Source organism: Rutidosis leptorrhynchoides, chromosome 2 (assembly GCF_046630445.1).
Source record: "Rutidosis leptorrhynchoides isolate AG116_Rl617_1_P2 chromosome 2, CSIRO_AGI_Rlap_v1, whole genome shotgun sequence".
NCBI lineage: Eukaryota > Viridiplantae > Streptophyta > Magnoliopsida > Asterales > Asteraceae > Rutidosis > Rutidosis leptorrhynchoides.
In genome coordinates, this window is record NC_092334.1 from 150,131,767 (window position 1) to 150,148,040 (window position 16,274).

Below are 16,274 nucleotides of genomic sequence, written 5' to 3' on the forward strand. Positions count from 1 at the left end.
TAAAACCTTGTGCTCTTGTGGTTGTGGTCGATATTGACTCATCCTTTTGGTGTCAAGAGATAAATCCGTAAATGTTGCTTTAAAGTCGTTGTCCCTTGTTTAAGATGACAAATTCATATATTATAATTTGACTAACATTTAAGATATGATGTCGATACACTTTATTAATGGTGTACGGTTTATATAATACTACTTGAATACATGTGTTATTATTTGTTCCATAATTGCTAGTGTATACTATTGCGATATTACAATAAAATATTATATAAATTCCTTTTTTTAAACATCAAGAATATAAAATAAAAATAAAAACTCGCAAGAAGCTAATAGATTACAAGTAATTATGTTTAACCATCACAAATAATAATATCTTCATAAAAGATCTTAGCTTTAAACCTCATTTTGAAAGCTGCAACAGATCTTGGTCCTCTTGGAGTTGTCAAAGAAGTAGTTAGAACTAGATTAAGCCATGTATATTTGACTAGAAATACTTATTTTACCGATTAATCTGAACATAAAAAATTTCTTTACATAGAGGGACAACCTGTCCATACATTTTTAATGAACAATAATGTACTTGGTATAGAAAAAAAAAATTAATTGTATTAAAAAAAAAGTATGACGGGTTAAGATCTGATATCACTTGTAAAATGTTGAAATGATAATCATCTTCTAAACAATGCATGTGATTTAACTTTTTTAGGATGAAAAATAATAATATAAAAAATACATCTAAAATCAACCAATGTATAAAATCATAAAACGGAATACCAGAGAACTACAAATATACTGGTAGCTTAAAACAATGTAATTGTATATGTGATGACTGAGATATTTTTGGGGGCAATATTAGCAATTTAATTTGTGTATACCTAAAATGTGTCAATGACACGTATTCGTGACTAATATATTTTATGTACCATATCCTAAACTATTGTGACATTTGTTACGGACATTAATGATGTTTTAATTTACAATAAACGCAATTAAACTACAACCCCTTTTTTAATTGTTAATTTGTTTGATGGCAACCGTCAACTATTTAGTGGCCAACCTTCTTTTGAATTTCGTATCTTCAAATGACACTTGGTCCAAAATCATAATCTGATGGTTTTCATAACGTTTTGTAATTTGCACCTAATATTTAAATAACGGTTGTTCCTCTAATATTAATGAAATTATATTAGACTACATACTAATTATGGACACCCCACCAATCATAACCCGCCACCTTTTTAAAATCACTGTAGCTAGTGTAGATATCACTGTAGCTACTGTAGATATCACTGTAGCTACAGTTTTTTTTTTTTTTTTTTACCACAATGGATTATAAAATATAAATCCATACATAAACACAATTTCTCTGAAATTTTTTTTTTCCTTTCGCTTACCACAATGGAGTATAAAATATAAATCTTTTGAGTTTTCCCTTACCACAATGGAGTATAAAATATAAATCCATAGATAAACACAGTTGTTCTGAATTTTTTTTTTCCCCTTACCACTATGGAGTGTAAAATATAAATCCATAAATAAACACAGTTGCTCTGTATTTTGCAATATATATATATATATATATATATATATATATATATATATATATATATATATATATATATATATATATATATATACACCATAGCATAATTTTTAAACGAACTAGATTAACTAAAATGAAGTTGTGTGGCTAAAAGGATTATAGAACAGATCTAGAAACCTTCAATATTCCAAGTATTCAAAATGAACTAATTTTAATTAGATATTAGACATTTAGTAGATGATAAGTAAAAGAATAACAAGAAAAAAATGAGAAGGAGAATGGGGGATATGGGATAAGAGAAGGGAGAAAGAACACTGGAGAAATGAGTTAATTAATGAAAAAGTGATTTTATTTATATTATATAAAGTCTGATTAAGGTTTTTAGTAGACGGGCCAGCCCAGAGGCCCATTGGTGGATTTTGGAGGTTAAAACGTTGGTTGAGTAATTGAACAAATGATTTCTTTGATTTTTCTTTAAAATATATAATTTGGTGTACACAACAACACAACAACAAAACTCAATCCCACATGTATGGGTTATAGGAGAGGTAAGACGTAGATAATCTTTCATCTAAAATTCGTTTCTCAACCTCAAGTGAAACACTCACAAAAGCAGAGAAAGCCATCTCTCTCTTTGACGGGTAGAGAGATTGCTTCCAAGGAGACCTTCGGCCAATATGAAACCGTAGCGAAGCACGGACCTCCAAAACTAGTACTATATACTAATTATGGACAGCACCCACCAATCATAACCCGCCACCTCTCTAAAATCACTGTACCTACTGTAGCTACTGTAGCTATCACTGTAGCTACAGTTTTTTTTTTTTTTTGTTTTTTTTTTTTTGCTTTTTCCTTACCACAATGGATTATAAAATATAAATCCATACATAAACACAATTTCTCTGAAATTTTTTTTTTCCTTTCGCTTACCACAATGGAGTATAAAATATAAATCTTTTGAGTTTTCCCTTACCACAATGGAGTATAAAATATAAATCCATAGATAAACACAGTTGATCTGAATTTTTTTTTTTCCCTTACCACTATGGAGTGTAAAATATAAATCCATAAATAAACACAGTTGCTCTGTATTTTGCAATATATATATATATATATATATATATATATATATATATATATATATATATATATATATACACACACCATAGCATAATTTTTAAACGCCACCACCTCTTTAAAATCACTGTAGCTACTGTAGCTATCACTGTAGCTACAGTTTTTTTTATTTTTTTTTTATTTTTTTTTTTTGGCTTTTCCCTTACCACAATGGATTATAAAATATAAATCCATACATAAACACAATTTCTCTGAAATTTTTTTTTTTCCTTTCGCTTACCACAATGGAGTATAAAATATAAATCTTTTGAGTTTTCCCTTACCACAATGGAGTATAAAATATAAATTCATAGATAAACACAGTTGCTCTGAATTTTTTTTTCCCTTACCACAATGGAGTGTAAAATATAAATTCATAAATAAACACAGTTGCTCTGTATTTTGCAATATATATATATATATATATATATATATATATATATATATATATATATATATATATATATATATATATATATATATACACCATAGCATAATTTTTAAACGAACTAGATTAACTAAAATGAAGTTGTGTGACTAAAAGGATTATAGAACAGATCTAGAAACCTTCAATATTCCAAGTATTCAAAACGAACTAATTTTAATTAGATATTAGACATTTAGTAGATGATAAGTAAAAGAATAACAAGAAAAAAATGAGAAGGAGAATGGGGGATATGGGATAAGAGAAGGGAGAAAGAACACTGGAGAAATGAGTTAATTAATGAAAAAGTGATTTTATTTATATTATATATAGTCTGATTAAGGTTTTTAGTAGACGGGCCAGCCCAGAGGCCCATTGGTGGGTTTTGGAGGTTAAAACGTTGGTTGAGTAATTGAACAAATGATTTCTTTGATTTTTCTTTAAAATATATAATTTGGTGTACACAACAACACAACAACAAAACTCAATCCCACATGTATGGGTTATAGGAGAGGTAAGACGTAGATAATCTTTCATCTAAAAGTCGTTTCTCAACCTCAAGTGAAACACTCACAAAAGCAGAGAAAACCATCTCTCTCTTTGACGGGTAGAGGAATTGCTTCCAAGGAGACCTTCGGCCAATATGAAACCGTAGCGAAGCACAGACCTCCAAAAATAGTTTATATCAATTTACATCGACAGTTCATAACTTACGTAAAGGTGTTAGTTGATGCAGGGACTATAGATGTAAATTTTAACAAATAATAACGATTGATATAATTTTATGAAAATCATACGGACTATAGTGTGATTTTTAAAAGATAATACTGTAGGTGTAGTTTCATATAAAAATATGTAGTATAAACCAAAAGAATTATTACCGGCTTACTTAATAAACAGAACTATAGTTAATGAGGAAATGATCTGTGCATGGTGCAAAACTAAACGGATCTCGTCTATAATAAAAAATTAAATGAAGACCTTTTGTAAATAGTGTAAGTTGAAGATTGATATTGTAACTTTATACTGAAAAACTAAAATGTTACTCCGTATTGATCATGAGTAACATACTATTCTTCTATTTTTTTATTCAAAAAACTACTTGTGAACTAAAAAAGGGAAACTACTCGTGTTTTATTTGTTACCATAACAATGCCAGAACACCATAGTGAGACATTCTGAGACCATTCTCAGTTCCGGTTTCAAAAGTGTTCATACTGCAAGAACGGAAATAACAACGGGCAAAAACCGAGCCCCTAAATTAACATGTCATCCTCCCTTTTCAAAAAGGTGGTGATATTTCCAAATCACCTTTTAATAGATCTACATATTTTTCAAGCTGTCTTCCTAAAATACCCTCTAATATAGTCTATCAATTTTATTGTGTAATACATAATTTAAGAGTATGTTAGTTGTGGATCTATCAAAAACTGATTTGGAAATATCACCGCCCTTCCAAAAAAAACCTTTTCTATTTGGCATACAAAAACTAAATAAACTAACATATAAAGACATGCAAATTTAACATTCTTTTTCAGTTTGTGAAGCATTATCCAATCAGCAATTAGCAAAATCAAATATCACAAATTAATTAATTAACAGAGTAATTAGATAAAACATCAGAATCAGCATCACCATCAACGCTAGAATTACTACAATCATCACCTTGCCACGTCCACACAATATCTTTCAACGCCGGTCTAACATCTTCTTCACAAAACTTTTCATACTCCAACGTATCACCGGAATCTTTCGTAAATTCAACCACCGTCATCTCCGCCGCCATCTCATACACCTCCGCCGTCACCGCCAACACTCCTTTCCTTCCTTCCTCCGTTCCTTCCATCTTCACTTTAAAATCATCTTCCCTCTCAACACTAAACCTCATCTCACGCGCCGCCGTCTCAATCCGCTCCACAATCGCCGCTGCCGAATATTTCGACGTAAAAATCGACGCTACTTTCTTCTTCTCGTTACTCTCAAACAAAGTCGATAGATCGAATCCAGACGACATCGATGATATCAGCTCAAACGCGTTAAAAAATGCAGGACTGGATGTGGACTTTTTCAACGGCCCGCCCGGATTATTCGGATTCAGATCCGAAGCTGACGATGAAATCGATATCCGTTTATTCAATAAACGGAACGAATTAGGTCTCGATAAACCACGCCTGTACCACGGAACACGCATTATTCCTTGTATCGAGATCCGTCTCTCAGGATCCGCCATTAAAATCTTCGAAATCAGTTTACGAGTTTCCGCCGAGAACCACGGCGGAAACTCGTACTCTGCTTTGAATATTTTTTTATACAAATTCATTAAATTCTCATCGTGAAAAGGTAAGAATCCAGCTAATAAAACATACAAAACGACGCCGCATGACCAGATATCCGCTTTAGCACCGTCATAACCTTTTTTCCGTAACACTTCCGGTGCCACGTAAGCAGGCGTACCACACTGCGTGTGCAGCAGTCCATCGTAACGTTTCTGCTCCGGCAAAGCAGAGAATCCGAAATCAGTAATCTTCAAATCATCATTACTATTAAGAAGCAGATTTTCAGGTTTAATATCGCGGTGCGAAACACCGCGACTATGACAAAAATCAACGGCGCTAATTAACTGTTGAAAATACTTCCTAGCAACATCTTCTTTCAATCGACCGCCGTTTGATACTTTAGCGAACAATTCGCCACCGGAAACGTACTCCATAACGTAATAGATTTTCGATTTAGTGGCTAAAACTTCACGTAATTCTACAATATTTGGATGACGAACGAGACGTGTAGCCGAGATCTCGCGCTGGATCTGTTCAACCATGCCTTGATCTCTAATTTGATCTTTGTTGATGACTTTAATTGCGACGCTTTCGCCGGAGGAGATTTGACGGCCATAGTAAACTTTAGCGAAAGTGCCTTTACCGATTAACCGTCCTTTTTCGTATTTGCCACCTAATAACATGTGTTTATCGTCTTCCATTATAAATGAAATGAAATATGTAGTGAATATTAGAGTTCCATGAATGTATTCATGTGATTGAAAATGGAAGAAAGGTTAGGGTTCATTTATTTATTTATTTATTGGATTATTAATTAATTTTATTGGGAGGTTTGTGTAAATAAGGGTTGAAGATGGGGAATGGGCGGCAAGACAGAGTAGATAGAATATAAGTTTTATTTTATTTTAGGTTTTCAGTAATTTCACGAATTCACGTTATCCGAATTCGTTGAAATTTTCATCTTCTAGGAGTCACTATCGATCATACGTGGCAATTATACTAAAAGAATAAGAGAATTACTTCATTGGTCCTTCTAGTTACATTAAAATTAGAAAAACTTACTTGAATGATCCCTGTATTTTACCTCAAATTTCACGTAGAGCCCCTGTATTTTTATTTTAACTTGGATGGTCCCTATGATTTACAAATGTTACATGGGTAGTCCCTACCTCTAACAGCCATTAAAAAATCCGTTAACTTAATTGTATTTTCATCCGTTAATCAATTCTCAACCATTTCTATTTACAAATGTTACGTGAACGGTCCTTATAATTTACAAATATTATATACATATATTTCTATTATAGTTATATTTTATATATACGTAATCATATTTATTATATACGAAGCAATATTATATTTTATATTTATTATATACATATCTATATTATATTCATATTTATATATACATATTATATTTATATCATCATACGTGTTTATATAATATATATATATATATATATATATATATATATATATATATATATATATTATTAATATATATATGAAGAGTACGAATGAAGAGTACGAATGAAGCTAACATAGAAGAGTGAAATGAGTAAGTGTAGATTCATCTTATCATTTGACGTAGATATGATTGATTCCCAGATTTCAAGGGATTTGAAGAAAATTTTCTTAATAAGATTTGACTCTCCGGTAATCAAGGGAATTAGGATCCGCTTTAAATGCGATCGTCTATTTTAATTGTTCTGTCGGGGATTTTCTTATAAATTCACCTCCTTCGTTTCCTTACAACTCACACCTTCTGTTGATGCATTTTATGCAAGTCCCTAGACATCTACCCACGTCCATTGCAGGTACAACAGTTTACAGGCCACCATGATTGCTCGTTATTATCCTATCCGTGTTTGTATGTGGTTACAGGAACTGCAGGAACGAGATTTAGATGTTTGACTATGGTAAACTTAGTCAGACGTACGAGTGAAGCCTCACTAGTATGGCTGACAGGCTCATACGCACGGTTGATGCTGAGCTAAGTCACAATTACAACCTAAATGAGAAGACACGAGTGAGTGATCACCCATACGGCTGATGATGCCAACTCGTACGTGTGATGAATGAATCATATGGGTGAGTCAATAGCAGGGGTATATAAAGTCTTATGTTCTTCATTTTAGGTTAAGCCTCTCATTTGTTACACACACTCAGATCTAGTGAGCTCCTCCGATTCTCTCTCAGTCCAAATCACCCAGGTGGTGAATAATAGCTCTAGGTGTTGATCTAATCACACTTGATTTAGTTGTGGTTTGACTAAATTAATCAAAAAAAAACTTAACCTATTCACTAGAGGGTTTGATTCACTTATTCCGCCATTGTGTGAGTTAAATCTATTGATTTCTAAGTTCCTAGTCATGTTTCATCACCTTCTATTCTTTCCCCCTCAACTCATATTTTAAAGTATGCTCCATCCAATTCTGATTCTCGATATACTTCTAACTTTCATATCGGTCATTCTTCTTTTTCATCTACCGCCGGAAGAATATATTTACTTCTACTATACTCTTGGGTTTATAGTGTTTCTAGTTCTCCCGTGTCTTTATATTGCTATATGCATCGATATATATGGTTTATAATTTCTGGTTTGTCGTTGGCCTTTATATGTTCCCTTATATTTCAAAGTCTCTGCTTCTATCTTCTATAATCATTATCATTCACAGTTAATGCTCTCTTTTATTTTCTGCAATTTATACCCCAATTTCTATTTCGGAGTTTTGTCCTTTCATTTCTTCTTCTTGCGATTAAGCACCACTTTTAATGGTCCAGAATTCACAGATATGAATTTCGGAATGAACATTGTTAATGTTCTAGGAAGGAAATTATGATGGCACGATCTTGACTTGTCAAATTACTAGAATACCTTGGAAAAGGCCGAATCATCAAGAAATATTTTCTTGATATTTTAGAGGTTAAATAGAATACAAGAGTCGTATAACATGGCATATGATGATGTTATGATCTGTGAATCATCACGTTCCATTTAGAAATTCAGCATGACTTACTGTAATATAATCACATTGATCAAGTGTCATTATATTATAATAATTCATGCTTCAGTTCCCAACACTACTTCAAAATATTCCTATTTTAAACTTGAATGTTTCAGAATTTAGAAACTAAAATAGTTTCTTTTATGATGTAATACAGATAGCGCGAAGAGGTAAATGATTTCAAATAAGAAAAATTAAGAAAATATCTTCAGAAATATGGAGGATATTTATAATGAAAGATATGATGATATTTTAGAATTTCTAATATCAGAGGATGATGAAGAATATTGTCCGCAGGGGTTTAGAGTCAGGAGCAAGGTATTCGTTAATGACTTCAGCAGGTACTGAATCATTTGGATCCTTTGAAGTCAGGTTCAGTCTTTGTAATTTGCCCACAGCCTCCTTCCTACTTTGCTCAATCCGTTTTCCAGTTCCAAAACTTCTCTTTTTCTGCGCTTTGCCAACACACTTCATCATTATCAACCAGCTTTTACCGTTTAAAGTCGTTTATAGTTTTTGCTGCTTCATCAGCATTTTTTCCATTTTCGGAGAACCAATTCGTAGTTCGGAGTATTTTTCAGAAACTTCACATTCAAATTAAGTCCAGAAGATAGACGTTATATATACACATATAACTGTTGGTGTAGACATGCTGTGAGATTTCAAAATACTGATTGCTAATTCCCAATGATTCGTATGGCAATTCTCATTACAAGATGCGAATGAGTAAATGATGGGGTTTCAATGAATAATTATAATGACTTTTTGGAGAGGCTAAAGTAAAAGGGTAATGAAGTTGTTGGTACATCTGCTAATAATGTGGTGGAATGTAAAAGGTTCCCTGGTAACGATGGTGTATATCTCAAGGTTATAATAAGGTTAATCTGACTGAAAAGTCGAAGTTGACTTGCTGGAGCTGTGACAAAACTGGCTACTTTGAATATGAGTCGCAAAGTTATTTTTGCTAATAAATGCCAAAGAATCTGACGCAGATACGTTGTTTAAACTTTTACTTTAGTTTCAAGAGTTTTTTTTAGGTACATAATTGTGGGTAACAAGTGGTTGGATCATCATCTCGATTGCTCATCATTCGAAGTGTCTTCAGAAATTTTCGAAGGGTTTAAACACAGATTGCAATCGTTAACATACATTTGATATTCTAACACAGTTTTGAAGTCAAAATATAGCTTGTGAAAGATGTAAGGATCTAAGAGTGATGATTTTGGTCATATCTCAAGTTGAATTTTGAGATTTCAAAATCAGAATATGTAATTAAATTTTGAATGAGTATGGTTGTTTTGATTTCTATGAAAGAATGTATATTGTTGTGAAAGTAGGGAGTATAATGGATGATTTGCTGAATCAGAATCGAAGAATATAACATATTAATTGTGAATTCATATATCTCTCGGGTATTACCTACCCGTTAAAAAAATTTCACAATTAATATTTTGTACAAAAGAATTTTATTACAGTCTTTATTAAAATATATATATGTATATTTTCTTCAGATATAACATAGATTTAATGAGTTAATGTTAAATTAAACTCATTTGATTTACGGTTGAAACTAGAATTGAATATTCCCTAAAGGCTTTAAAAAGTACATAACTTTTACGCAGTATTTCTTTAATGACATTAAAATTATGAATCAATACTTCGTTATTTGTTGATGTATGATGTTCGGTTCATGGAATTCTTGTGAATTTCGCAAAGTACGAATGATGTTATCTGAAAAGTTTCGGGTACATCGATGATGAAAGTGTAAAATCAAATATATACTTGATTTATTATGAATATATATATTTAATGTTATCTGATTGTTTATCCATTTTGAAAACTATTTTATATATATATATATATATATATATATATATATATATATATATATATATATATATATATATATATATATATATATATATATATATATATATATATATATATATATATATATATATATATATATATATATATATATATATGTGTGTGTGAATATTACTTGTATATATATATTAATATATTAAATTTAAATGTTTAATATATTTAACTAATATATTTATTTACGAAGTAAAATTTGTTATTTATGAGTGTTCTTATATATTTAAAGTATACATTAAATAAAAATGATTTCGAGTCTAAACTGTAAACGTTTGGAACACCCGGTTGACGTTTCGTTGATTTTAATATAAACCTAATATATATCTATAAGGACTTAAATAAAAGTTGGTCCGCATATTGATTAAAAAGATTATGGGCTCGATAAAAATATTTTTACCCCTTTTAGTTTAAATGTTAGTACTCCGTACATGTTAAATGGAACAGAAAATAAATAATTTTTGAACCCTTTTGATCAGGTTTCAAACAGGTAATAAGTGAAATAATTAAATATATTTGATCAAAAAATTTGGGATTTTTAGGAACACTTTTATACATTAACTGTTTAGCAATGGTCACGATATAATCTTCGGGGGAAAACTGTCGGTAGAGTAAAACAAATTCATCCGTCTAATAACTGTTTATATGATGACTTAGAGTGGATATTACTGTGTCACTGTTTTGTATCCTTCCTTATTTTCTATCATAATTTATGTATATAAATATACATATAGATAATAGATCACACACCCACATATAACAATCACCACGAATTCTATTTCAAACTACTGCAATATATTTCTTTCCCTTGATCATCATCGACGACCATCTTAAACCTACAACCACCATCATCTACAAACACCATGAACAAACCCACTTGTAATATTTTTTTCTTTTTAGTTTGTTCTACAAGAACTCACCACCATTGAACTTTCACCACTCTCGCCATATATATCTCTCTCACCCGTGAACCTACTGCAATTTGTTGGGTTACGGTTCAATTTTAGCTGCACGATCCTGTTTTCTGTTCCCATTCGAGCAACACAACCATCGGTTAACCCATTATTGAGAAACCCACATTATCACCACTCCAATCTTCTCTCTGCCTCTCTCCTTCTATCCCTGCAAACGTATGTAGATCATCAACCATCATCAAGTCGTCAACCACCACTTCAATATCATCTTGCACCACCACTATCGTCGACTATAAACCGCCACCTTCTGCCACACCACCAATACCATCGATCACCACCCTAACCCACCAAATCCTCACCACTTCGTCACCTTTCTTATTTTTTTTTTCTATTCTGTTTCATGACCGAACTTCACAAACCACCGGTCACCTCTATTGATTGCCACCACACCCGTAACACCACTCGAGCATCAAACCCACCATCAATGAAACACACTTGTTCGGTTTAATATTCACGAAAACCATGAAACCCACCAAGAACACTACTACTTCGGTTGCTTGTTGTAAAGATGATGACTAGAAGAAGATGATGTGATGTTGAAGATAATCACGATGATGATGAAAAATGTAACGATGATGATGATGATGATGAAAAATTCAACGATGATGATGGTGAGGCATGAGAATGATTATGATTTAAATGATGATGTTAGATTAGTTTAAGATGAGAAATAAGATGACGATATTTACGGTTATGTTCATGAAGTTTAAGTTGATAATGATACTTGTTTATAATGGTGATAGATGATAGATGAAATGATTTTTGTTGATAATTATGAGCAAGACGTTGATCGAATGAATTATGAATGATGATGTGAATATGTCGACTTCATACCCATTATCTTAGTGCTCAATTTAAAAAAAAAAAAAAAAAATGAGAATGGAAGACAATCGCTGTATTGGATGTTCCCCACACGTTTTCACCTTTTGTTTTTATAAGGTATATTTTAATTTAATTATTATTATTATTATTATTATTATTATTATTATTATTATTATTATTATTATTATTATTATTATTATTATTATTATTATTATTATTATTAATATTAATATTATTACATTATTATTATGTTTATAAGAGTATGATGATGAACGATGTATGTGATTGCTGCTCGTCTCCAGTTGTGTTGATACTCAACCGTTTAGTACCACACTCGAACACTCACTCGTCATTTTCGTTTGTTTTACCTGAAGGTATAAACCTTAAGTCTAAACTTATTAATTTAATTTTTGAAGTACTAACTAATACTCTACTATACACTAAATAATATAACTATGAATAAAAGATTTATATGGTATTAACAAATCCAAACTAAACTTTTAATGTTGTTGGAATTAGGATTACTAGTCATGAATTGAAATATAACAAATTTATTTTAAGTATTATGTAACAATGATTTAAACTGTGAGAGTAAGATAAAACATAGAATGGAGTTCTTAGGCATGAAAGAATTGTTATAAACTGTTTCATATAGGTAAATATTAACTTTAAAACATTATATAATATTTGTAATAAATAATATACATTAAAATACTTTAATAAGAATTTAATATATAATATATAATAAAATAGTTACAACTAAATTATTTATTAACATGACATAAAAATTATTAAAGTATTAATATATAAACTTGTTTGATTGTACTTAAGTGTTTTATATATATAACCGATATAGGTTCGTGAATCCGAGGCCAACCCTATACTTATTCAATGTCGTCATATGTATTTTTACTACAAAATACAGTATGGTGAGTTTCATTTGCTCCCTTTTTAATTGCTTTTGCAATATATATTTTTGGGCTGAGAATACATGCGCTGCTTTTATAAATGTTTACGAAATAGACACAAGTACTTAAAATACATTCTACGTTGAGTTGTACCACTGGCATATTTCCCTGTAGCTTAGTAACTACTATTTACATGGGTATTGTAAACGCGAATCTTGTTGATAGATCTATCGGGCCTGACAACCCCAACCGGACTGGACGACCAGTATTCAACGGTTGCACAGTACTTTGTTTTGTGACTACACTTGGTACGGTGTAGTGAGATTTCATAATAAAGGGAATATGCGACGATGATTAAATGTTAAGTATGGTTACCAAGTGCTCAACCACTTAGAATGCTTTACATATACTTGCGAGTGTATTATGTTTATGACTATGAAATCTTGTGGTCTATTAAGATATTGAAATGATTGTTATGATAAACCTATGAACTCACCAACCTTTTGGTTGACACTTTTAAGCATGTTTATTCTCAGGTACGAATTAAGTCTTCCGCTGTGCATTTGCTCATTTTAAGGACATTACTTGGAGTCGATCATCGCAATGGGACCGAATGTTGAAGACTTCGTCCGGATAGATTAGGTCGGGGTCTTTACAGGTGGTATCAGAGCGGTGGTCTTAGAGAACCAGGTCTTGCATTAGTGTGTCTAACTGATAGTTGATTAGATGCATTAGTGAGTCTGAACTTCGACCGTGTCTGCATGTCAAAAGTTTTGCTTATCATTCCATGTCAAAAATTTCCTGCTTATCATTCTTAGGGAATCACTTGCTTATCATACTTAATCTAGACATATCTTACTGCCTGGATTGCATGAATAGTGTATAGACAAAATTCATATCTTAGCGTATCTGCTAATTTATATCTTAGCATATCTGTTACTGTAAACTTTGCCTAACATATTCCGTAGATTCCTCCGTAACTTATGAGATTTTAGTATTATATATGCATATGTAAATTATGTATTGCAGGGTATTAATCTACATTCTATAATCTTTTTCTTATCGAAAATCCTTCATCTGATCATACGAGATGAATCCCTCAACCAGTTCCAATTCCTCGAATTCCGACAGCTATTCTAATATGGAGTTTCACCTAAACTCCGAAAGTAGTGTCACCATAATGAATCAACCAATCATCCATCCCCAATTCATCTGATGGGTTCGTTGTCGACTTAATCAATGGAGACGTGCAGAAGGCGATCCCTTTCACTAATCGAATTCACCTTTTGATGAAGAACCTGAAGCACTTACCGGCGAACCTGTTCGTAACACCATTTTTAGCCTCAGTTCCAGAGTAGTTCGACACGATTATATTCTATCCGCAATTCTGAACCTTATTCATCCGCTCGTTTCGATCGACAATCATCCCGGAATAATAGAAGAGGTCAACGAATTTCGCGCTCGAGTAATCAATTGGGAGAATATGGTGCAAAAGTTACCAGCTTCAACAACATCACCGGCACCAACAGTACCATCAGTAAGAGCACCAGTACCATCAACAATCCATGCCTCAACATCTCATTCTGTACCTCGAGCATAATCTTCGTTTTACACTTTGTTCCACATCGATTAATTTTCATTTTACGAATCGTTCTAAATCATTTATCTTCACGGAACATGGCGATTATGTAATCTCGAAAGTCTTAGAGATTAGCTATTCTAGCTCAAACCGAAAAGCAAATGAGATTAATATCATATTAACTCATTAAATCCATGATTACATCTGAAGAAAATAAATATGCAAGTATATTTTCATAAAGATTGTAATTAAAAATTCTTTTGTACAAACTGTTAATGGTGAAAATATTTTAACGGGTAGGTAATACTCGAGGAATATTTAGATTTCACCTTAATCAGTTACACGATACGCTCTTCGAATCTAATTCAATAGTCATTTACGATCCTATTTACAACCACCGAAATACGTATCTGTTCACCACAGAATAACCATTTTCATTCAATTTCATATTTGGATTTTGATCTATCAGAATCCAACAAGTGGCATAATGAAGAAAACACTGGACAAAATAAAACTTATTAGAAACAAACAAATTAACTACGAGAAAAATGTTGTTAAGAATCCGCGCTAACTGTTCCTAGCTAATTGTTCCTAGCTAACTGATTAAATATTATTTATCGCAATTTACATTCTCGCAATTTTACTTATCGTCATTTAATTTCTGTTATTTACTTTACGCACTTTATTTATCGTCATTTAATTTCTGTTATTTACTTTACGCACTTTATTTATCGTCATTTAGTTTCTGTTATTTATTTTTACGCACTTTAAATATCGGGACACGTATACAAGGTTTTGACATATCATATCGACGCATCTATATATATTATTTGGAATAACCATAGACACTCTATATGCAGTAATGCGGGAGTTAGCTATACGGGGTTGAGGTTGATTCTACAATAATATATATAGTTTGAGTTGTGATCGAGTCTGAGACGTATACGGGTCACGAAACGTATTAATTAATTCGAATATTATATATTAAACTATATATGAATTATTGGACTGTTAACTGTGGACTATCGACTGTGGACTAATAATATTGGACAATTAAAATAAATTAAAATATTGATTATAACATATGAAACTAAACAACTCTTCAAGTTTACCACTTGATTTCATCTTAAACATCCCTTGTATCTCGACGATTACAATCTGCGTTCAAACCTTTCATGATTCTTGAAAACATGTCAATCGAGGAGATAAACCAACCGCACTTCATCTATGGAAGAAAAGATTTATGCATATAATTATGCACCTGAAAAACCCTCGGAAACTGAGTAAACGTTTAACACGTAGCTGTGTTAATTCCTTTAGTGATAATATTACCCAAAATAACTTGTTAATCCCTTTCAAGGTAGCAAATTTTGTCACAGCTCCATCAAGTAAATTTCGACTTTTCGTTCGAAACAACCTTATTATAACCTTGAAATATATGCGTGCTCTTTTATTGATACCAGGGAACCTTTTATATTCCACCATATTACCATTAGCGTTTAATCATCTAAAAACACAATTCTCTTGAACTCACCTCGGATTGATAACCAATGATTCAGATATGGTAGCATTAAATGCCGACGAAGCAGCATATTGTAGATGGTCTAATTGGCCAAAAGTTTGATGATAACGAATAGGGTGTTGGAAACACTCAATGGAAAATTGATACTGGAAAGCGGATTAAGCGAAACTATGAAGGAGGCTGTGGACAAATCACAAGGATCAAACCTTGTATTCAAAGAATCCAGG

The 16,274-nt window shown here is 31.8% G+C and overlaps 1 protein-coding gene across 1 annotated transcript; it reads right to left on the reverse strand.

Moving 5' to 3' along the window:
• Window positions 1-4,574: 4,574 nt before the first annotated feature.
• LOC139891494 (CBL-interacting serine/threonine-protein kinase 5-like) lies at window positions 4,575-6,230 on the reverse strand. Its single transcript, XM_071874467.1, has one exon. The coding sequence runs from the start codon at window positions 6,055-6,057 to the stop codon at window positions 4,672-4,674; it is 1,386 nt and encodes a 461-aa protein (XP_071730568.1). The 5' UTR covers window positions 6,058-6,230; the 3' UTR covers window positions 4,575-4,671.
• Window positions 6,231-16,274: the final 10,044 nt, after the last annotated feature.